This window comes from Cynocephalus volans, chromosome 1, assembly GCF_027409185.1.
Source record: "Cynocephalus volans isolate mCynVol1 chromosome 1, mCynVol1.pri, whole genome shotgun sequence".
Lineage (NCBI taxonomy): Eukaryota > Metazoa > Chordata > Mammalia > Dermoptera > Cynocephalidae > Cynocephalus > Cynocephalus volans.
Genome location: NC_084460.1, coordinates 256,088,254 through 256,112,285, shown reverse-complemented (window position 1 = coordinate 256,112,285; position 24,032 = coordinate 256,088,254). Strand labels below are relative to the sequence as shown.

General features: G+C 36.1%; 3 protein-coding genes across 10 annotated transcripts in view; 2 read left to right on the top strand and 1 right to left on the bottom strand.

The window, feature by feature from the left end:
- Window positions 1-8,955, bottom strand: part of PMS1 (PMS1 homolog 1, mismatch repair system component) — a 108,372-nt gene extending 99,417 nt beyond the window's left edge. For 3 of the 6 annotated variants that reach the window (XM_063094612.1, XM_063094631.1, XM_063094633.1), the window contains exons 1-3: window positions 8,875-8,955; window positions 7,867-7,992; window positions 2,458-2,609 (exon numbers count right to left, since the gene is read on the bottom strand). In XM_063094612.1, coding sequence (XP_062950682.1) covers window positions 2,458-2,589 — 132 coding nt within the window. In that variant the 5' untranslated portion in view covers window positions 2,590-2,609; window positions 7,867-7,992; window positions 8,875-8,955. Of the gene's footprint in view, window positions 1-2,457; window positions 2,610-7,866; window positions 7,993-8,315; window positions 8,337-8,518; window positions 8,690-8,874 lie in introns of those variants that run through there. The other 3 variants (XM_063094623.1, XM_063094619.1, XM_063094628.1) reach the window with 3 other exon arrangements.
- A 108-nt stretch (window positions 8,956-9,063) lies between these two features.
- Window positions 9,064-21,391, top strand: ORMDL1 (ORMDL sphingolipid biosynthesis regulator 1). The gene is made up of 4 exons (XM_063088544.1): window positions 9,064-9,150; window positions 10,830-11,010; window positions 16,012-16,163; window positions 19,742-21,391. Exons 2-4 carry the CDS (start codon window positions 10,837-10,839, stop codon window positions 19,875-19,877), a joined length of 462 nt encoding a protein of 153 aa, XP_062944614.1. The 5' UTR covers window positions 9,064-9,150; window positions 10,830-10,836; the 3' UTR covers window positions 19,878-21,391.
- Window positions 16,074-24,032, top strand: part of OSGEPL1 (O-sialoglycoprotein endopeptidase like 1) — a 24,796-nt gene continuing 16,837 nt past the window's right edge. For all 3 annotated transcript variants that reach the window (XM_063088528.1, XM_063088525.1, XM_063088535.1), the window contains exon 1: window positions 16,074-16,163. The gene's annotated coding sequence lies outside the window, so the exon portion shown is untranslated. The remainder of the gene's footprint in view (window positions 16,164-24,032) is intronic.

Here is a 24,032-nt window from a genome sequence, read left to right as displayed (position 1 = left end):
AAACTTGACTAAAAAAATTCTTTTGAATTTTTGAATATATGTTTGGTGTATATAATTCCCCAAATGAAACAAAAGAGAACACCATCACCAACAGAACAACTCCTGTTCTATCCACCAGGAGTCTAGCAATTATCATTATTCAACTTGACTTTTAATACTTTCTCCCTTGTTACTTTCATAAAAAACTTTAAATATTTACTATGTTAGAACTTTCTAAATTTCTTTCTGTAAATAGTCACCTAACAGAAAACTGCTGAGAAAACACACCTAATCTGATAACCTCAGTGAGTTTTTACTTTGAAAATCAAAAAAGAAAAAACTCAATTCACAGCTTAGTTTTATATTCTAATACTGAAAATACATATACATAACAAAAACAAAACCTAAATTCCTGTAATGATCACAACTTCTATGAATACCATATCCTAAATTGGTAGCCAACTTCTATTATAATCCTGATTCCACAAAGTTATCTGTGTATGGCGATAGATGCAACTTATAAAGGGGAAAAAAAATCTTCCTACAATTGTAATAAGTGTGTTATTTAAAATAAAATCATATCCTTTTAGTAACCTAAAATTATATACTGCAAATGTCAATATTTTTTAGATAAATTAGACATACAAGGCATTAGAGGGAGATACCTAAGATTTAATTCCTTATATCTTTCTCAATATACAAGTAAGTTGACTTCTGGGAATAGCTTGTTTATTTCATTTTATAGAAAAATCATCAACTACAGAAATGCAAATCTTGCAACATAAATAAGAACTCTAGGCATCTGAGTAAAATGAGAACACGAAGACCTGTTTAGATGTTTAAAATAGTATCAACAAGTTTAATTAGCTAATTATGAAAACACATCTAGTGATGACAGCTATTACTGTACAAAACCATAATAAAACAAATATTATATACAGCAACACAACAGTTGAGGTGTTTGTTTTAAAATTCTACAAAGTAGATACTTATCTGATAAATGTCAAGAAAATAAAATATGTAGCCAGACTACAATGTTTATTACATTTTTATAGGGAAGACTTCTGTCAGCTTTGTAACATTATTTTAAAAAACAATGTTTTTTTTCCAGAGACATTTAAGAACACGATATATCTTTGCCTGCCTAAGATTCTTAAGTCAAATCTGTCAGATATAACTATCTACTTCTATTTAATTATTAATTGTACTTTAATCAGACTGAACTGACTACATGAAATGCCCCCCAAAAATAAATTAGCTTTCTTTGGATTTAATAAATGTTTTCTCATGTTTATAAAGCTTATATCATTTAGAACCAAAACACATGCGCCAGCCAGCCACCCCCCAATTTTTTTTTAATAAAAAAATTTAAATAAAGACAAAGTATGTTTAATATGGCATGGGAGAATAGTTCTCAAAGTGTGTTCCCTGGTACGGTAGCATAAGCATCAACTATAAACTTGTTAGAAACACAAATTCTCAGGCCCCACCTAGAATCTGAAGTTTTAGGAGTGGGGCCCAATGATTGATTTCAACAAACTTCCTAAATTATCGTGATGCACTAAAACATTGTGAGAACCACTGGCATAGAAGAAAGATCTTGAACAAGTTTTAGAGTAAGAAATTCTGATTTCGGCTCCACTACTTACTAATTATATGACTTTGGGTAAGTTCTCAGAACACCAGTTATCTGTAAAATGGGTATAGTGGTAGTTACTTCAGAGTTTTTATAAGAAGTGACTGGGATTTTACACATATTCATCTATATATATCTCATAGAATCTCATTTCATATATAAGAAAAGATTAGGTCCCTTTCCTACAGAGATATTCCTATCAGAATTATTTCTAATTCAATAATACTAGAAATAACATAAATATCTGATAATTAAGAGATTTTCAAAAATTTACTTTTACATTAAATCAAGCAAATCTATCCACTTTCCTAGTATGTACTAGGTACTGGCCAGGTATGGAGGACACAGAAATGAATATAATATAGACCTTACCTCTATGAGCTAGCAATTTAGAACAGGAGAAATAGACAAGCAAACTAATTGCAACATAGAATCATAATGATTGCTGTAAGTCATATTAATTCAAATGATTTAATAATCAGCACGTAAATATAAAAATGTGAAAACTATAAAGTAACAAGGGGAAATGTTTTCAAAATAAGATTAGATGGAAAAAATAAAATGCAAAGGGGAATATACAAAACAAGTAAATATGAACAACCAGGGAAAAATAACAGTAGAAAATACAGACATTAATTTGATATTTTAGGTGATGTAATGCTAAAGAACTGTTTTCTTTTATAATTTACTTAAGTGTTACTATAATGTTGATTTAAATTAAAATTTACTTTAAAGAATCTACTCAAGACAAAGGGTCCAATGTCCTAAGAATAATTTAAGGAGAAAAGATCTGTTCAGCCTTTTTTTGCTTTAAAGGTATTTGGCTTCTCAAGGACACTCACCAGTTTAACATCTATGCTTGTGGCACCAGCGTCCAAGGAGTTTTCAATGAGCTCTTTCACAACACTGACCACTGAAGTGATTATCTGAGAACTTGAAAGGAGGCGAACTGTTGCTGCAGGCAACTGCTTCATTCTAGCTTTTAGCAAAGTAGCTAGAAGATAAAAATGCAAGTTGTAAAAATAAGCATTGTTAAACATTCCTAACAGAACCAATAGAAATAATAATGATAATAATAGCTCACATTTATTGAACCTTACTGCATGACAGACTCTACTGTAAGCACATACAATATGAAATTAATTTCTTACCAATATCCTTTGAAATAGGTGCCATTATCATCTCCATTTTATAAGACTACCGAGGCACAGAGAAGTAAGAAAATTTGTCAAGTTCATCCAGTTATTATGAGACACAGCTAAGACTTAAATACAGGCAAGTTGTTCAATACCTGATATGTAGTCTAATTACCTCTTACCCATAAAAATGAGCAAAATGGGTTCCAAAAAATTCAGGATTACATAAGAAGAAGAAAATTGCTTTTTTTCTAATTTCTCTCAGGATTTTTGCGTGACCTTAATTGCTATCTACATTCTGACTTTTCTCCTGAATTTCAATCCTGTATTTCCAACCGCCTGCTGAAATCACTAGCTCAAACTCAATATGTAACAAACAGCCAGCTCTCCCAACCCCATGATGTTACTATCAGAATAATCCATTCACCCAAATCTAATCAACTCCTCAGTCCCATCAATTTTTTTCTCAGTATTTCTCACATTTAATTCCTCCTCTTTGTTCCCCCTCCATTAATAGTTCAAGCCCAAGCACTGTACAATATAATTTCCTAATTAGCTCCCAGGGCTCTTGCCCTTGGTCACCCGGTCTATACTGCCAATTAAAATGATGGTTCCGACAAGAACAGTAACTACCACTTACTGAATATCTAGTATGCTAGACACTGTGCTAAGCACTTTACATATGAGATTGCACCTAATCCTCTACACCATGAAAAGTAGGTACTATGACCACTTAAGAGACTAAAAAAAAAAAAAACCCGATTGATCAAGTAACTGGACCTAGGTACTTAACTTCTTATTAAGAGAGTTTTTTTAAATCTCAGATGTATTTCCTTAAATATCTGTGCCAAATATGACTTGGTCCAAACTCATTATAGTACATAACTGAAGGCATGTACATGTCAAAATCAAGACAAGCATGTTCTGAAAAGATTTCTTAAAAACAGACATTTGGGGGGCCGGCCCCGTGGCTCACTCGGGAGAGTGTGGTGCTGGTAGCGCCGAGGCCATGGGTTCAGATCCTATATAGGGATGAGCGGTGCACTCACTGGCTAAGCATGGTGTGGACCACACCGTGCTGAGGGTTGCGATCCCCGTACCAGTCAGAAAAAAAAAAAAAAAAAAAAAAGGAAAAACAAAACAACAACAACAAAAAAACCAGACATTTGGTTGGTAATCACACTATGGTAATAATTGAAGAATAACAACTGTGCTATAATGACTATAATGCATGATTTGCCTGGCTGGGAATGACCAGGTGGTGCTGTCACCTTGGGATGTGGATAAATACAATCTCTAGCAAACATCATTAGTCACCATATGTTTTGATTAGTTATAATGTCTTTCTCAATCATCTTTTGGAGTTAGGATATCTAGACCCTAAAATTACTGTTGAATCTGAACTAGTCAGATACCAGACATATCAGAAAACTTATGTCTACGTTAGTCTGCCTAAAACATCATTCTAATCATGAGGCTCCCCAAAGCCAGTAAGATAAAACTCCAGTGCCTCTGCTGGCGTTTGAGGTCCTTTATCCAACTTGCAGATCCAAAACTTCTCTGCAAGTAATTAGCTATGAAACCTTTTGTTCAAATAAGACGAAAACCCCCCCAAAAAAATCTCAGCTAGAAATTCCATTGGTAAAACATGTAGGGTGGTGGCTTTGCAACTGCCTTAATGCCCAATTTGAGAAAAGATTTTGGGAAAATAAACACTAACTTGACAACATGCATTTCCTCTATAAAGTCAATATTTTCTTGAACAACAACAATGAAAAGAAAAGCGGGAAGGAAAAACCCCAGGTACTTCCTTAATTTACCATGACTAGTTACATGCTCACATGATAATTCAATCCTACGGAATCTAGGTCCAAAGAAAATAGCAATGTCAAAAACAAAACGAAAGCACAAAAAAGATGCTGGCAGTTTGGGATCTTTTTCAGGCAATGTAAGACAAACAGTCATTTAAAGTAAAAGTCAGTAACTGAGCAGGAAATGGAGTATATGCATTGTAAAAATTACATAGGATTTTAAGGGATGCATTTCTAGGAAGAAGTCAGCATACCGGGTTCTGGGAGTGCTAACTGGTCACAATTCATAAACATAACTATATTTTGCTTATACCCAAGGCAAAGCTAATTGGCAGAGTGGAAAAACAACACCATAGTTTTAAAAACAGGTCTTGGGGTTCTTTATTACATGTAAACTGAAGCATATCACTTAAATAACTGTAAAAATGGAGATAATGCCTCCCTGGTTTATTTTGAGAATCAAATAAGAAAGCATACATAAAAAGTTGTTCTATAAATGGAAAGGCCTTCTAAAATGTACAGTATTATGATGAGAGATCATTATGTAAATGAATAGGAATTCTTTTTTAATATTAACAATTACCCTCTAATTAATACATATATTTGATAATTTGGGGGGTACACAGTTTTAAGGAGAGTAGCTGTGAACAACTACCCCTCAATGTTTTTTTCTGGCTCTCAAGCACTGGGAAGCTTTCTCATTCCCAGTTAGGGAAACAGTAGACAGGCTGCTCAGTTGTCATGACATTCACACAAATTAGTGCTATCACAAGCAAAAGGCACCTTCTACACTCTTCCCAAGCTTTAGACTTGCCTCAAGTTTAAGGTAGAGAGCTGCAATGTCCTATATGGTAGCCACTAGCCATATGTAGCTTATTAAACATTTGAATTGTGGCTAGTCCAAATTGAGATATGCCAATACACACTGGATTTCAAACTCAGCATAAAAAAATAGAAAATCTTATTGATTTATTTTTTACATTGATTATAGGATGATACTTGATATTTCAGGTATATTAGGTTCATAAAATATATTATTAAAATTAACTTTTTTTTTACTTTTAAAAATGTTACTAGAAATTTTTAAATGATATATGTGGCTTACGTTACTTACATTATAGTTCTACTGGACAGTGCTAGGTAAAGTGGTAGTTAAAATGGCAGGCTCTGAAATCATACTATGGTTTTTATCCTATCTCTTACCATATGAGAGGAAATAAACTCTCTAAAATTCAATCACCTAATCTATAAAATGGGGATAATGACACCACGTGGCTGTGGTGAGAGGTAAATAACACCATGTATATAAAGAACATATTACAATGCTAGGCATACGCATGCTAAAAGATCCCAGGGTATGTGGACTAAATTGAGTTCCTCTAAACTCCTAAATTGAACAACCCTCTTCCCCCCAATCCTTACCCCCAAAGTGGTAAACCCATTAGGCCTGGGCTCAAGAAGTCTTCGGACCTTAGTTTAAGAATCCCAAGGATTTAAGAAAAACACTGACCAACAAAGCTTTGGGGTATAAACCCAGCCTCACTTCAACTTTTACTCCTTCTGGGCAAACCTTAATCTCATCACCTTTGTCTCATTCTTCACAGTGTATCCTCTAAAATCTTCTATTTTTTCCCCCCAAATCCCTAATTTCATCCCAATCTTCCTCATTCTTCTAGTTTACTGAGATGATGGCAATTCACAGCATGAACTCCATCACACCTTACCTACCCCACTCCACTGCATCCTCTGCCTTCTTAAAATGTCTGCATCTCTACCACACTCTTCTTCCTTCAGTGTCAGGTCAACACCCCTTCTCTCCTCACTGCTACAATCTGAATATCTATGCTCCCCCCAAATTCACAAACAATGTAAAAATTAAACTGTATAATTAAACCTACCACACTCCTGTCCTGAACTCTTCAACCTTTGAATGCAGGTAATTATATATCATGTATCTCTGGATGCTACATAGAGCAATCACAGTACTTCACTAATGGCAAGTACTTCATGAAAATTTTAAAAGGGCCATAAAATAATGCTATCAGCACCTTTCTTGTGCCAATGAAAACATTTTTAGAAAGAGTATCCTCCTTCCCAGCAAGTCACCACTGCCTTAACTCCTTTTCTTTATATACTTCATTTTTAACTGGCCTCCATACCATCCCCTAGCTTACCTATATCTCCTAACAACTTTTTTCTGGACTCCAGGGCCTTATTTCCACCTACCTTCTAAATATCAGCATTTAGATGACCTGGAGGCAATCTTAATCTAACATGTCCCAAACTGATCTCAGAATTTTTCTAATTGTCTTTCTTCCTATATTTCTTGTTTGACAATAAAAATAACAGTGAACGTAGGAACTTTATATACGTTATCCCATTTAATCCTCACAACAACCCCGTGTATACTATTATTCCTCTGTTACAAATGGGATTTAAAGGCATAATAACTTGCTCAAGATCACACAATTATTAAGTGGCAGATGCACAGCCTGGCATGTTTGACTCCAAAGGCAATGCCTTGAACACTTTCTACCCAGGCACACAAAGGAAAATTAGAAATCTTAGTCATCCTAGAAATTCTCCTCACTCTCTACATCCTACCACCCAGTTCTATCTACCCTATTACCTAAAAAGTTCCCAAACTAGTCCTCTCCTCTCTATACTGCCTCTGTTCAGCCACTCAACATTTCACCCTTGAACCACTGCAACAACTACCTGATATTGACTCAAATTTCAACCACCTATAGGGTTCTTTCTTTTAAATTTCATCATGTTGATACCCTACTTGAAATTTTTATAAAGATGTTCAACTGCTATCCAGGCTAAGTCCAAACCCTTTAATTGGGTCTCTGCCTTTTTCTAATCTCATCCCACCATTCCCCAAATGTGCACTAGGGCAGTCATACGTTACAACTTGTCTCTCATAATGCAGTGACTCTCACTTCTTCCCTAGCTTATCTGGTTCTCTCTTTCTAGGATGACTTCTAACCATCCTTCCAGATTTAGTTCAAGTTATCACCTACTTAAGGAAGTCTTTCTGGCTCAAACCTCCTCCCCTCCACCTCCCAACAGATTAGGCATTCCTTCCTCTGTATTCCTACAGCATGTTTTCCTTATTTCTAATCCAAAACTCATCACAGGTTATTCTAACTAAGTGTTTGTCTGTCCCTTCCTCCTGGCTCACAGTTCTTTGAGAAGAGTATTTTTATATTAGTCACATATCCCTAGCATAACCCCTAGACCACTGTGTGTATACCAAGTGACCTCTTCCGAAAAGTGGAAGGACTAACGTCAGGCTTACAAGTCACAGCAAACAATGTCTCAGAATCTCAGGATAGTCAGTCTTCCATGTTTGCTGAGAGGGAAACAAAACACTCCTGAAAGACTGCTGATGACCCAGAAAGTCAGTCAAGGACATCAGGTGTACCTACAAAAGAAGTAGAAATCAGAGAACTCACAGACTTTAGGGAGAATACAAAGGAATAATGTATTTAAAGAACAGAACAAATTTAACCCACAAAACGAAGGGAAATGTTTTTTTCTGTTCTGAAATGGTTTTTCTATCTTGCATTTGTCATGATTTTCATAGAACAGAAATGCAAGATATATAGACATACAAGTATATAGCCAACATGCTCTTTAATGAATTTCAAAATGTCGCTGAAGCTTATTCCAGCAACAAAAATCACAAACTTTGCTCACTGCCAAATAAACGAAATTTAACTTCAAAGATAATTCCAAAAATCTAACCAAGGCTTTTCCTCTTTGTCTTCAAATGAGATCAATTTTTGGTATCCAGATTTCCTCAGGATGTAACACAGATGCCTGTCTTCGGCATATGGATAAACCCAGAACGACACCAGCAAAAATCGTAACTGACTGGAAGGAGTTTACTCGCACCCCTTGCTGAATGCCACTGCACACAATATTATAAAACGCCACACACAACTCACAAGTTATTATGGGTTAAATTTTCTGCCTGGAAAACAACTTCTAAGTCTTGCACCCAGAAGGGTCTGGGAAACGGGCTGCAGTAAAGGCCAAACGAGACCGCTAAAGAGCCCAGACCCGGTCGGAGAACGCTCTCCAAGTGTGCGCGCCTGCGAGCCAGACTTGGTCCGCTTCCCGCCCCGGGGGGGAGGAGCCCGCGGCAGCCCGCGACGCTCGCGCTCGGTCCAGGACGAGTGGGGGTGGGGGGAAGGCCACGAGCCTCGAGAAAATAAGAATGAATGCCAGCCGGCCAAACGACACTACCTCGCTGCTCGCGCGAGACACGCAACCACCACCCACTAGCGAGCTGCCAGCCTACCTCCAGGAGCCAGGGTCCTACCTCCCGCGATCCCCCTCTCGGCCGCCGCGCGCGCGCGGTGGGGCGGGACCCGGCGCGACCCGGCGGGACGCACTTAGTCCCGCCTTGCCCGGGGAACGTCGGATTGGCGCAGCTCGCAGCCAATCTCTCCGCAGCGAGTTCGGCTCTGAAGCTTCCGCAAACCTCGAGGCTCAGGGTCTGAACGCCGTCAGTGTGAGCTGCTGTCGCCGCCTGGCTAGTCCTGCGCCGTGCCGGGCGCCGGCAGTGGGGCGGCAGGTAAGTGGGCACGAGCGCGACAGGGGTTGTGCTGCTGCCTTCGTCGGTAGGGAGCTGCTGGCGGGCCACCGTCCGCCTAAGGAGGAAGACCGGGCTTCGGCTGCATCCACGGCGCCCTGTGTGGCGGTGCGGGCCAAGTGGCCCCAGAGCTTCGCCCCCCAAGCCCTCGGCGTCGTACCACGGCCCTGACGGAGTATGCCGCTGCGAGAAGGAAGGGGTGTGTGGGGGAGGCGCTGCGGCGTTTCCCACCGATCCGGAGCTCCGGCTGCGGGGGCTGTATGGCAGCCGGGGACTTCCCAAAGGGGGCCGCTGTGGGTCGCGGTCTTCAAAGGCACCGACGAGGGCAGAGCCTGATCCTGTTCACTGTAAAGTCATCTTTTGCCGGTCCTGAAGCGGCGCGGCAGCCCTGCTGGGAAAGGTTTTCTGATTGGAGTAAGATCAGTACCACACCACACCAGTTTTGCTTTCTGCTGAGATGTAAACGTTAGGCCTCTTACGAACATTTTTTTCTATCTTGTAGAAAGTGGGAAAGCTATCTAGATTGGTGGCATATTCTGAGTTTAATTACAACATTTAAAAATAATGTGTGATAAACAACGGATGTTTAGAGTAGAAGAAAAATTTACACATGTGAATTGGGGACTTTGCTTTGACTTGGTGTAATTAACTTTCATCACTGTAAACCTGGATCCCTGTTCCATAGATCTTTACAGAATGAAAGGGACATTATCCTCCGGAAACACTTGCTGGATGGGGTTATGAGAAAGTCCTTTCTCTATGCTAACTCTATAATAGAAAGACTTACATAGGAGCTATTCCAAATATAATCTAGCCCCATTATCCCCATCCCTGAGATGATAGGTACTCTTCAGGACAGTTTTGTTTAATGGATTCTTAGATCCAAGTAAACATTAAAATAACTGGGAGTTATTATCAGTCTTCCTTTGGTGTCCATCTTGAACATAAAAAGGGGAGGGGAAAACTATAAAAAGAAGAACGAAAAAGAAAAACTAAAGTTTTAGTGGAGTTGACTAGAGAAATATTCAGAAGACTCATTGCTTTAACCTAGTTGTATCACAAAATTGAGACACAAGTGTTATCCCTTGACCTTGTAAATTTTACACCACTCTATGTCAACAACATGTTCCTCCCAGGTTCAGTATTCAAAAAGTAGTGATTGAACTCTGGCTACTCTTTATGGATACAACATTGCATTAGATGTAAGAGTCTGGCTACTCAGAATAGACTTGCTGGGTCAGTTCTTTTTAAAAAATATCAGTTTATTCTGTTGTTTAACTTAGCTCTCAGCTTTTCACTTTGCTTTCATGATATAAGAAAATGTAGCTTTTCTCTTTCAGTTTGAGTTTTCTTGTCCATTACTTAATTTAGTAAAACCAACATGCTAGAAAACAAGCTTTAGGAAAGGGTTTTTAACTATGTCTTTTCAAAGAGAACCATAAAAATACGCCTTGCTTTTACCTTACCATAAAGTCAGATGATAAGGATTCTTTACTGCCTAATCAGCATCTACAAGCAGCATATTTTGGAAAGTGTCTATGTTCTATTTCAGAATAACTAGGAAAAAAATAATCTTAGTAACACACTTTATCAAATCAGCATTAGGGGTATTTAGGTTTCCAGGTTTATTAGTGTTGTTTCATTTCATTTCTCTTCTACAGAGCAAACATGAATGTTGGAGTTGCCCACAGCGAGGTGAATCCAAATACCCGTGTAATGAACAGCCGGGGTATGTGGCTGACATATGCATTGGGAGTTGGCTTGCTTCATATCGTCTTACTCAGCATTCCCTTCTTCAGTGTTCCTGTTGCTTGGACATTAACAAATATTATACACAATCTGGTAAGAATTTCACCTTGTATTAAACATTTAAAAGTTTAAGGTTTAGTGGTGGCCAGAGGTTAAAGGGTGGGAAGAATGGGGAGTTATTTTTTGATGGGTATAGAGTTTCAGTTTTGAAGATGAAAAGAGTTCTGGAGATGGATGGTAGTGGTGATGGATGCACAACAATGTGAATGTGCTTACTACCACTGAATTGTATACCTAAAAATGGTTAAGGTGGTAAACTTTATGATATGTATATTTAAACACAAGTTTTTAAAAAGCTTAAAGTTTTATGTTATAAAGAAAAATGACAGTTTTTTTTAACAACTTTATTAAGATATAATTCGTATACTATAGAATTCACCCATTTATAGTGTATAGTTTAGTGGTTTTAAGTATTTAAGACAATTTTGAAGAATCTTATGTAGGATTTTATTTTTTCTATCACACTTTATTTCAACATTGGGCCTTTTTTCTAAGAAAGACATTTTTTTCCTCCCGTTGTTTGTATAGAATCTAGAAAATAGTGAGTCATTATGGTAAAAATTGCAAGACACCATAGTTCAAGCTACACTACTGTAATATATTGATTAACCAGAATGCTTCAGAAGAAGTAATTTTCTTTTTTGTTTAACTGGAGTCTAGTGAAAGTCTTTGGTTTCAATCCTTTTTAAGTCTTTCTAAATTGTATAAGTATGTTTTCCTGTTTCAGTATAAATATTTTGAGCTTAATCATACCTTATGTGATTCAGGATCTTATGGTGCCTTAAGCTAAGCTGCTTCTTACTATCATCTTCTTGTATTAACTGTATTGCATTAGATCTTTACAGTATCGGAGGTTCTGTTGACTCTACTGTGCCATATAATGCAGCCCTGGAAACTACCAGTTACAAAAACAAAACAAAACACATCACAATCCTATGGTGACTTTTCTTCTCTTTAACTGCCTATTAAAAGTAGAATGAAAGGTGAGAAATCCAGTTAATTGAGAATTTTAATTGAATCCAGATTACTGTATGTTTAAAGATATCAAAAAAATTAAGAACTTAGAGCAGTAAAACAAGAAAATGTAGAAGAAATATATTTTCTAAATTAAAATTTATTTTATATCTTCTAAAGTATATTTGAAGTTGATTGGAGGAAGAAAAGGATGATGTGCTGATGGAAATGATAGGTGAATGTTCATTTAGTCCATTATCATGATAGACTTTGGTAGGGCAAACACTCTTTTTAAATAGTAACTTCTCTGAAATATTTGACGCTAATCTCTCTCTCATTGAAACTCTTCCTTTGGCTTCCATGGAATTTTTTCTCGTAGATATATTTCTGATCTTTCCTTCTCTGTTTCCTCTTGCAGGATCTTCCTTCTCTTTTCCTCTCTTAAATACTCTTGTTCCCAAGGTTCTTTTCTTCATCCCTTCTTATGCTATATTACATATTCTGCCTAGGTTACTTCATCTACCCATATTTTTAGTTTCTACCTATAGCATAATTAAGTTTATATTTATATAGCCAGAGTACCTTGCACCTTAAACCAAACAAGTGGAACTCATCTTATTTCTGATCAGTCCCTTACCACTCACAATCTGTTCCAGAATTTGTTCCCAGTTTTATCTCAAGACACCACTGTCTGTCCAGTAAGCTAAGCCAGATGGCTGAATGTCAGTAGTAAAGCAATTAATATAAGTATCATCCAAACTGAGACTATTTTGAGAATAAAAGGGAGCTCTAGTAATAACTACTCCAAGAGAATAGGTGTAAATCAGAACCATCCTGTGCAAACCAGGACATATGGTCACCCTCCTAGTCTTAGGATAACTCCTTTTATACTTCATTCCATTTGGTCAAAGTTGTGTCTGTTCTGCTGCTTTATTATCATCTTGATCCTTATACCTTAATTTTTTCTCAGGCAGATTACTCCAGTAAATCAAATGGTCTTCTTGATGCTCCTCTACTCTACCATCCTCCATTCCAGCTTGGCAGAGTGGTATTTTAAAAATGCATGTTGCTCAAGTCACACTCTAAGTCTTTCATCAGTGAGTCTCCATTGCATTCCTGGTAAAATCCCAAGTTCCTTGCATGGCATATAAGACTAGTTCATAATGGTACAGAGGCAAGAAAGAGAGTCAATCTTATTTCAGTCTCTCTATACATAGGATATGCTCTAGTAATAAGGAAAATCATCTTGCTCTTACCTTTTTGCTTTGGCTTAAGCTCTTCTACTACGTTAATACCCCTCCCTCCTTCCTGCTCTGCCTGTCTGATTCCTACTTGTCCAGCAAAACTGTGCTCAGGTATCACCTCCTCCAGGAATCTTCACAACTCCCATGCTGCATTCTTTTATCGTGTGTTTATCATAGTTTTATAATTAGCATTTAGCTCTTTTCTTTTAATTTCTGTATCTCTAAACACATATTTAAGTGTTTGCTGAATAAATTAGTCTTTTCCCTTCTTCAATGGCACATGTACTAAATGTATTTTAGAAGCCATCCCTTGTACCCACTCCCCTGCCATGTTTTCAAGTTGGTTAACCAAGATTGCAGCACAGTATGTGGTCATGGACAAAGGATAGGTAATTGACACCATGTGGGAAAGCAAACTTCTGATTTATTCGTTATTAGTTCACCACACTAAAAACCTAACTAACCAGCAGTAGATGTAGCAATTACATGACTCCAAATTTAAGTTTCCTTTAAAGATAGCCTACACTAACACAATTAAAAATGTGGAATACATACTGAACGCTTTTATATAGGGGGAAATAGACCTAATTGTTATACGTAGTTAGAAAAATATACTGTGTTTGTCTTTCTGAACTATATAGCAGAAACCTACAATGATTGTTTTTATTCAGTGCTACAGTTCACTCTTAGAGTTATTAATGCTTCACAAGATTCTTAGCTCAGCTTTAAAAGTGAATGAAAATTCTCTTCATTTTTATTCATTTTGATTTATTAAGAGCTACCCATGAGCAACATACATTCTTTACCTAGTTTTTTTGATGTGAGAATATAATCATTAACATTTTATATAAAAACTATTGAAAACAAACATTGGTGTAGAAGATATATGGTCAGATAAGATTTTATTCTTTTTCACTGAAAAGAATATATAAAATAAACTGATTATTATATTGTAAACACTACTAAGCACATATGGTTTGAAGAAAATAGAAAGGTTTGTACTTCACTTAGATTTTAACACGTATGTGGTCTAGAGTAGAGCTTCGTAACTTTTTGGGGGTCATATACTCCTGAGAATTTGAAAGCATACACTTTCTGTTTCTTAATTCCCTTTAAAGCCCATGTGAAAATGGTTTTCTTGTGCTTACAGAATAAACTGTCCTTGGCTTAATGTCATCTTCCAACATATCTAATACTTGTTCTGGACCAACCCTTGTTCCTGAGGTATTTCCTAATGGGAAAACAAACATTGTGCAAACAACTCCAATACAATATATTATGCTATAATTAAAGTATATTCAATAAAATTCTATGCAACCACATAGTGAGGAGACTAATTATTACTAATAGAGAGGGTTTCACTAAGGAGTTGTCATTTGAGCTAAACCTTCAAAAATGAGGTAGTCTACAAGGTAAATCAAGGCTTTTGCCTCAGAAAGCAAGGAACCCTCAGGGCCAGCCCGTGGCTCACTTGGGAGAGTGTGGTGCTGATAACACCAAGGCCACGGGTTCAGATCCCTATATAGGGATGGCCGCTTAGCTCACTTTGGAGAGCGTGGTGCTGACAACACCAAGTCAAGGGTTAAGATCCCCTTACCGGTCATCTTTTTTTTAAAAAAAAGCAAGGAACCCTCTGCATTTCCTGAGTACTCTGACTGTACCTTTGATAGCAATTTCTGCCCTGCCTTCAAATTGTTTATGCATATATATATTTTTTTACCTTCCCTTAGAAGATTGAATTTTTTCAAGGTTGGGGACATGTCTTGTTCAATTTGATGTGCACATACCATACATGTCCTGTGTCCTGTACTTTTGAATTTCTTTTTGGAAAACTTTTGAATTTCCTAATGGAATAACTAGGAAGTAGACTAAGCTTTGAAAGGAAGGGCTCTCTTAACATAGTGTATGATATAAAATTTCAAATCACTATTTTTCTGTTTTTTCTATATATTTATTAAAAGTTGAAGTAGAAAAAAAAGATATCACATCATGGCTTGTAGAGGGAAAAACTGTTTCTTGGTAATATTTAGGCTTTATGCTGTTATCAGTGCCTCAAACAGTGATCCTGAAATGAAGTACTACCTATTGATCTAAATGGGCATCATAATTTTAAAAATACTCAGTCTAGTGTACATTGGGTTTTTCCTAATTAACCACAAAATTAAGCATTTAATAAACATATCACCTGATAGAATGGCTTTTTGGTTTTTAAAAATTGACTTCAAAAGAAACACTCTTGAGGCACAGTGGTGATTTTAAAACCAAATTAAGTCAAACATCATATCTATTCAAACCATCTTTGTTGCTTTGGAAGAGAACTACTGAGGCAAAGGCAGTTCTAATATTAAGTATTTCAAAACCACTTTCCCCGATAGATTTTATTTATTTTATTACCTTTTAAAAATTAATTTGTATATCTTCATTTTACAAGTATCATCAGATTCACTAATATAACACCCTAAAGAAAACTTTCCTACACGTTGGGAAAAAGGTAATCTTGTTTCCTAACAGGAAAGATGTTAGAAAATCTAATGTAATGATATGAAGCTACCCTGATGATACCATTTGTTTATTTTCAATTTAATGAAAATGAGTTATTTCTGGTTGACCTTTTATTGATTTTCACCAAATAATATTTATATACCCCAGGAAGCTTTATTTTACCATAAAGAAACTAGTCACAACCTTTCACTATTATATGAAAGCTTAAACTTGAGCTGTTAAGTTAAATCACATACTCAGTAACAAACAGCTTGGAACTATCTTAACTCTTACTGACATTACAAAATAGTTTTGTATTTGATATTGATCATATACCCCCTTCCTTGTTTTCCAGGGGATGTACGTATTTATGCATGCAGTGAAAGGAACACCTTTTGAAACTCCTGACCAGGGTAAAGCAAGGCTCCTAACTCACTGGGAACAACTGGATTATGGAGTACAGTTTACATCTTCTCGGAAGTTTTTCACAATTTCTCCAATAATTCTGTAAGTGTTGAAAACTTTTAGGTGTGAAGCGGATTGGATAAGAAGAAGATGACCTTTTATCAGATTGAATTGGAGTTAGAAACAGTATTTTGTTGAAAACTTCTGGGGCTGGCCAGTTAGTTCAGTTGGTTAGGGTGTGGTGCCGATAACACCAAGGTCCAGCCTTCAATACCTGTATCAGCCGGCCACCCTCTCCTCTCCGGAAAAAAAAGAAAAGAAAAAAAAAAAAAAAAAACTTCTATCAATAAGCAGCTACCTCGGGCCAGCCCGTGGCTCGCTTGGGAGAGTGTGGTACTGAAAACACCAAGGCCATGGGTTCGGATCCCACATAGGGATGACCGGTTAGCTCACTGGCTGAGCATGGTGCTGACAACACCAAATCAAGGGTTAAGATCCCCTTACCAGTCATCTTTAAAAAAAAAAAAAAAAGCAGCTACCTCAGATAGAGTATGAAGTATAGGCAGAATTTTTAACAGGTTGATAATTAACCAGTTTTCACTTCAGTCAGTGCATATGGAGACATTACATGCTCATCAGTGTGCCTAAACATTCTAGGATATATAGGTCATATATATTCCAGTTCCTGTCCTTAAGTTTCTTACAAGAAAACTGAACATATATTCTATCTATCAGATTACTCTCCCTAAACAATTATTTAGATGATCAGAAGTTCATTGGCCAACCAACCCTATTCAGATGTTCAAACTCCTTGGGGGAGAGAGTATGGTTTAGAAAAAAGAGGGGTCAGGCTTTTGTTGTAGAACAGACATGGGTTGAATCCTGCTTCTATCACTCAGCCACTGGTTTTGCTCATATATAAAATTCCAGCTTATGATACCTAATCCAGTCCTGATAATATAAGAAATAAATGAGATAATATCTGTAAATCATCTAACTTTATATCTGATACCTAATTTTCTCCTATAACTTGATATTTAGGGGACTCCACAAAATAGTCTTTCCTCACTTTACCTTTATGTGAATATTTTTTCCCAACCCAACTCCCATTTGGTCAACCTCTTCTAAGCAGCATTTCCTGAATATTTCATGTGAAGTTCTATTTCTATGCCTTCGTTCAAATCATTTTTCCTACCTGAAATGTCTTCTTACCTTTTTTTCCCAGCTTTATTGGGGTTTAATTGACAAACAAAAATTGTATATGTGTTTTATTTAATTTCCACAAAGAATTTATAAGTGCCTAGATTGCTTTAAGTCCTATACACAGTACAGTGGCTTGCACATAATAGATGTGTTTCACATACATCTTAATCATCACTCTGTACCATATAGCTCATATGTAATAATATTCACATATCCATGATAGAATCAGTGTGGTCTAGAGTAGCAGGAAGACTTCTTGAAGAAAGATGTTGAAATTCCTTAAGGTGGGACTAAAGGGAGGGAGTAGGTTTTGGATTAGATGTTAAGTAAGGGAAGGCATTTTCAAGTGAAAAGAATAAACTGATCAGAAAGTGATAGGTTTCTTTTTCCTTACAGACCTTGAGAAATTTTTGAATTGATTTAGTTCCATATAAAATTAACCTCAAAAGAAAAATATATGTATGGTCTAACAAAAATAAGTGCAGTAACAAGAAGAATGGTTATTCAGACAGCCCTAAGTTTGGATTTTTGGATCTACTATTTTCAAGCTATAGGACTTTTGGCCATTTTCTTGAAAGCCTCAGTTTTCTCATCTGTAAAACGTTGAGGATTACATTATAATACATGTAAATAGCCTGATATATACTGAATTTTCCAAAAGAGCTATCATCAAAAGAGGTCAACTAAGATGTACCTGTGTGTATAATGTCCATATTTCTCAAAGTACATTTTTGACCCACAGGTATGATTTGAAATATTCTGTCTCTATTTATTACATAACTGAAGAAACAGCATTAAATTCATCTATATAGCATTGATACTTTTCAAAGTGCTTTCAGATTTCCTTATTTGACCATCATTTCTCAGGTAGGTGCAACATGCAGTGCTGTCCCAGATTTTTAGATAAAGAATCAGACTCAAATGCAATACCTTGCTCAAGATCTTGCAGCTAGTTGGAGTCGGGAATCCAGATTAAACCCTAAACTTCTATCTTCTTATACAGGTCTCTTTCTGCTATAACTGTTGGCAAATAAAACACCATCACACTGATTCCCACCTGGCTTTTGCATACCCTCAGAGAAACGTCTAGGCTTTTGAAAGAGTGAAGTAATTTTTGTATAATCTACACACACGATTAGTTTTCGTTGAAAGACAAAAACAAAAACATGTGCTACAGTATGGTAAGGAGAAGCCATTCTAAGATTTATTATTTCCAGCCTATCAGATTATAGATTAAACCTGTAATGATGATGGGAAATCAAATGAGCTAACTAAATGCAAGTGATACCCTATCTTGTTCAGTGAAGGAGTTATAAAAACAGTCTTCAAATATGTGCAAGCAGGAAGAAAGAATTTAAAGTAAAGATTGAGGAATACTGGTTACTCTCAAGAAAGGATTTTCTGACTATAGTTTGTGAAATAGATTGAAGACTGTAGAATTTCTCAGTTTAGATTGTTCTGAAAATGATGTATATGGTTCTCTGTGATGTTTTTAGTCATACTTGGAAGTAGCTCTTCTTTTCTAACCATATTATACGAGATGTTTATCTCCCCTTATGATAAACTAATGATAGTAGTTAAAAGAAAGGCTATTAGAATACTTTCCTTGTATGCCCTAAAAGTAATTAGACAAACACCTACATAGAAACTAACTTCGTAGTTGTGATCAAGTAAGGTATGATGTTTTATTCTTACATCTTATCTATATTACAATACTCTTTTAGTAGCCAGATGATACATCCACATTCTGATATACAGTTGAGTAAAACTAGACATTCTGGACTCAGTGATTTGTGGTTTAAAGGTGGTTTAGGCTGGTTAAAACAAATTCTTAGATGTTGGATGTCTGCATATGTACATGCATTCAGTTATAGCAAAACAGCTGGAATTTTACAAGAGTCTTTCAAGTTACCAGTTAAACTGGTTATAGACCTGTCCAACTACAGTATGAAAATGAGAACGTCAGAAAGGCAACCAAGTATTTGTTTCTTTCAGAGATATTGAATTGTACTAATGCCCTAAGACCCCATTTTTCAAAGCTTTACTGTAGTGGTTCCCAACCTTTTTGTGGGTCACAAAACCCTTTGAGAATATAATGGATGCTATGGATCCAGATCTTCTCTTCAGAAACATACACATAAATACAAAACTACACCTGAAATTTCAGAGGGCATATGACCCCTAGTTTAAAGCCATTCTGCTTTAAAGCATGCTAAGTAGCAATGTGTTCTATTAAAAGCATTTAACATAACTGCAGAAATGCAAAATGTTTACCTCCATTAAACAGATTTTTAAATTCCAAATCAAATAAATTTGGGCCCAGACTAAAATGTTTCCTCTTATTTTAGTGCTCAAAAATAGTTTGTACATTGAAGTATTTATGTTTCACTGACCTTTTTTCTACCTTTTAATTTTTAAAAATTCTTAGTAATTTCATTTTTGGATGTTATATGTATTTTTAACTTTTATCTCTGCAGATATTTTCTGGCAAGTTTCTATACGAAGTATGATCCAACTCACTTCATCCTAAACACAACTTCTCTCCTGAGTGTGCTAATTCCTAAAATGCCACAACTGCATGGTGTTCGGATCTTTGGAATTAATAAGTATTGAATGTTTTGAAAGTGAACAAAAATTTTTACAGCTACTAAGTTTCCTATAAGGAAGAAAGGAGTGGTTAGTAAACTGCACTGTTTCTGTAATAATGTGAAAAGAGAGGTATTTACATTGGAGGGCCAATTGCTGGTTCTTCATATGTGCTTTTGAAGTGCAGATTTCTACTAAAAGATGCTTCTGTTTAATGCATCTGGTATATTTCTGAAGAGAGGCTTTATAGGCAGTCTGGGAAGGCCCAGCTTATAAGTTAAATGGCAACACAGTGAGGGTGTAGTAGATAAATTCAAGAAAATAACAGATGTGTGAGAAACTTGGACCAGCTTTACTTATAATGAATGGGCATTATGTTAGGAAAAGAAAATTTCCAATCATTCAGTCATGGGCAGTTTAAGCACACTTAAAGGTAAACCAGAATTTCTCTTTACAAGTTTATTATAGATTGTTTTTATTACCATACATATTCCTCTTGTTTTAAATAAGAGAATATACGCCCTTTTGTTTTTTACAAGCCAATTCCTACTTATGAGTGTTCTTTTTTGGTTTTGCTGGCTCAATATTGTGTGTTGATAGATGATGTTATTTTTACATTTATTACATTACAGAGGTCATGAAGGTACATGACTCATTGGAGTTAGAAGATAGCCAGGTACCTTACAAGCAGTCTCTAAGTCACCATTTTAATTTTGGAACAAAGTGGGTTAAAACTGCTTTCCCAGACACAAGGCTGCTAAACCAATTAAGAAAATAATTTATTTCAAGCAGCTAAAGTATATGGTAATTTAAAGGTGTCTGCTTATTTGGTTGGGCAGTTTAATCAGTTAAATGTCATTCTTTGGAAAAGGAAATATAAAATGGACAACTTTATAGCCAACCTGTGGTCTGGCAGAAACTGCTTTCTAGCAATAGTTCCATAGTAAGTAACTGAGTTTTTTTTAGCAGGTCTGCAGTAAAAGACAACATAGTCTTTTCTTAATCCTGCTTTCACCCCCATATTTTTCCCACTTATATTTTGCCCCCCATTTATTGGGGGGGGGTGGCGGTTGGCGGTACAGGGATCTGAACCTTTGACCTTGGGTGTTATAACACTGCGCTCTAACCAACTGAGCTAACCAGCCAGCCCTATTTGCCTTTAGATACGTGAGTCTTAGTGTAGATAAACCAAAATGGTAACTATTTTCAGAGAGCAATCCTATTGAGTTCTTGTGACTTAGGGAAGCTTCCTATAGTTGCTAACATTAATTGCAAGAAATAACTATATACTACTTTGAGAAGTAAACATCTCAAAAAAAACCGCACAAAGTTCTGATATGGGATGAAACTGAAAAATTCAGGAACATTTATAAACAAAATTGAGTAAAAAGACTTATAGACCAAAATAAAAATCAATTTGTGTCAATAAGCTGACTTCTGGAGGTAATGATCATTGTTTTGTATTTCAAAAGTATTGAGTTTAGAAATCAGTTGTATGATACTGCCTTTGTATGTCTGTCTTTTCCCATGTCTTTTTAAATAATCAGTAATCCATACCTGAATAAAATTTTTTCCTTGGTGTAGGATTATTTCAAAAGCTCTACAAATTGAGTCATCAAAATTACACTGATGTTTTTCAAGTTTATTTTAAAGTAGCTAAATTTGTGAAGTTAAGATATCTAAAAATATTCCTTTGTTTTTCTTCATTTTAAAGTTTAATTACCTCAAAGGCTTACATTCTTTGTACATACTTCAGAGATAAAAGTATGCCTCTGATACAGGCCGCCTTCCCCTATTTTCCCTGCTTTCCCCTTTCAATGTTTTAAAATATTTACTCAATAGATATTTGAGGGCCCACTCTGTTGCAGGTATTATTTTAGGTATTGGCGGATAGTTTGTATACAAAATAAACCAACTCCCTTCCCTTACGTGCTTACATTCTAGTTGGAGGACAGATAATAAACAAATAAATGAATTAAAAGCAAATATGAGTATATGCTATTTCATGTAGTGATAAATGCTATGGAAAAAAAAAAAGTAAGCAGGTGACAGGTAGAAGAGCCTGCATCAGAAAGTTCCTCCCTAAAGATCCATTCTGAGGTGACATATGAACACAGACCTTGCTGCTGGTGTGAAGGAACAAAGAGTACAAAGAGCTAAGGAAAGAGCATTCCAAGTAGGGGTAATGACAGGTTAAGTCACTGGGGCAGGAATGAGTCATGTCTGAGGAAGAACAAAGACAGTCACTGGTGCTGGACAGGAGTAAGCAAGGAAGAAGAGAATGGTAGCAAATGAGGTCCAAGAAGTAGGTAGGGGCTAGATCACACAGGGCTTTATAGATCAAGATAATGAGCATATTCTGAGCGTGACAAAGGCTTTGAAAGTTTTATTCAGGAGATTAAAGGGCTCTAATTTTTTTAAGGGTCACTGACTAATGTTGAGAATAAACTGTAAGGGAATAGAAAGGAGGAAGAATAGTTGGGAAGCTACTACAGGCAAGAAGTAGCTCAGACTAGGGAAGTAGTGGGTGAAGTGGTGAGGAGTGGTCAGATTTCAGATATACTTTGCCAGTACAGCTTACAAGACACTGATGTATGTGGGATGGGAGGATGGAATTAAAATGGCTCTTAATTTTTTGGCCTTACTACCTAGGTGAATGGTTGTGCTAAACATGGAAACTTGCTAATTTCACAAATTTGTAGTTCAATGTAAAAAAGGAAAGATTTTTTTTAAAAAAAATAATATATATATAATGACAATTATTTGGAACAAAATCAGTTGCCAAGCTATAATTGCTCCTAGCTTCAAGTCAGGAGACATAACAGCAATTTCTAAGTAGGCATGAGCTCAGAAATGCCCTAATTTTAGCATTCATCAGTGGATCTTTCCTGCAGCAATTAGTACTGTGGAGTTCTCATGATGAGTTTCCATTTCCCTCATTCTTTCTACATTTATATATTGAAGTTCTGTAAGGAAAATTTGTCCTTTCTCCCCCATATATTTATTTATTCTATCATTTATATTGTGGACTCATGGGTATTTTATTCTTTGGGTTATAATTCATTATTATTATTTAATTTGTTACTCAAATTGTCCTCCATCTTTGACCACTGGGAGCTTTTCCATGTAGGCTCCTGGGTCCTTTTGACTTGCCCTCCCCCCTTTTTTTAGATTTATGATATTATTGTCTTAAACCATAAAGATCTTAAGGGGCATAACATCTTCTTAACTAATATCTGTGTGAATTAGCTTTATAAAGCAATATGATGCTAGGAGTTGGAAAAGCCCTTAGAGACCATGTAATTCAGCCCCCTACTTTAGCTTAAATCTTCATTAACCACCACCCCTCCATTCAGTTCTCTTTTAACCCTAATAGAGGAGGATTTACCACTTGTAAGACAGCATATTCCACTTTGTAAAGAATTTATAACTTGTTTTACATTCAGCCAAAATCTAATCCTTATTCTACATAACCCTTCAACTATTTAAAGATAACTTTTAAATTGTATTAATAGCATTCAGTAAACATTACTAGACCTCACCATTTTCCATATGTTACTGTTTTAAATTTCTTCCACTCTCCTGGTAATTCTGCTCTAGGTTACAGTTTATTATAGCATGAGAGCAAACACAAGAGGTGATAAGATGTGATTAACCAGAGCAGTATCACTTCCCTACTTTGTTCTAGATGCTTTTTAAAATTTTTAATACAGTCTGATGTCACTTTAGCTATTTTGATAGCCACATATCACTAATTCATTTTATGGTCATTAAAACCTCAAGTCTTCAACAGGTAGCACTGTTAAATGATGGCTTTCCTCATTGTATACTTATTAAATGGATTTATTAAACCAAAAATCTAAGATTTATTTTTCTTGTAGAACCATATCTTGTTGGATTTTAGCCTGTTGATTCATCATGTCTAGCTAAAGTTGAATGCTGATTATCATGCAATATATTCCTCCTATATTGTCTCCTATTTTACTATATGTCACGAGTAAATATGGCCCCAAAATACCCTCAGGCTAGTTATGAAGAAGACAAATACAGCGATCCAGTATAGACCTATGCAATTTAATAGACTTTCTAACAGGATAAATAGAAAAGAATAATTTCCAAAACAATATGGATAATACACATTGACGTGGGAAATGTGAACAGGTTCAGTACTGGGAAGACAGT

Bases quoted from the DNA above. Each gene is read 5' to 3' on its own strand.
- ORMDL1 (XM_063088544.1), top strand. From the start codon at position 10,837: ATGAATGTTGGAGTTGCCCACAGCGAGGTGAATCCAAATACCCGTGTA. The intron at 11,011-16,011 runs GTAAGAATTTCA...CTTGTTTTCCAG, and splicing joins CAAATATTATACACAATCTG to GGGATGTACGTATTTATGCA. The intron at 16,164-19,741 runs GTAAGTGTTGAA...TTATCTCTGCAG, and splicing joins ACAATTTCTCCAATAATTCT to ATATTTTCTGGCAAGTTTCT.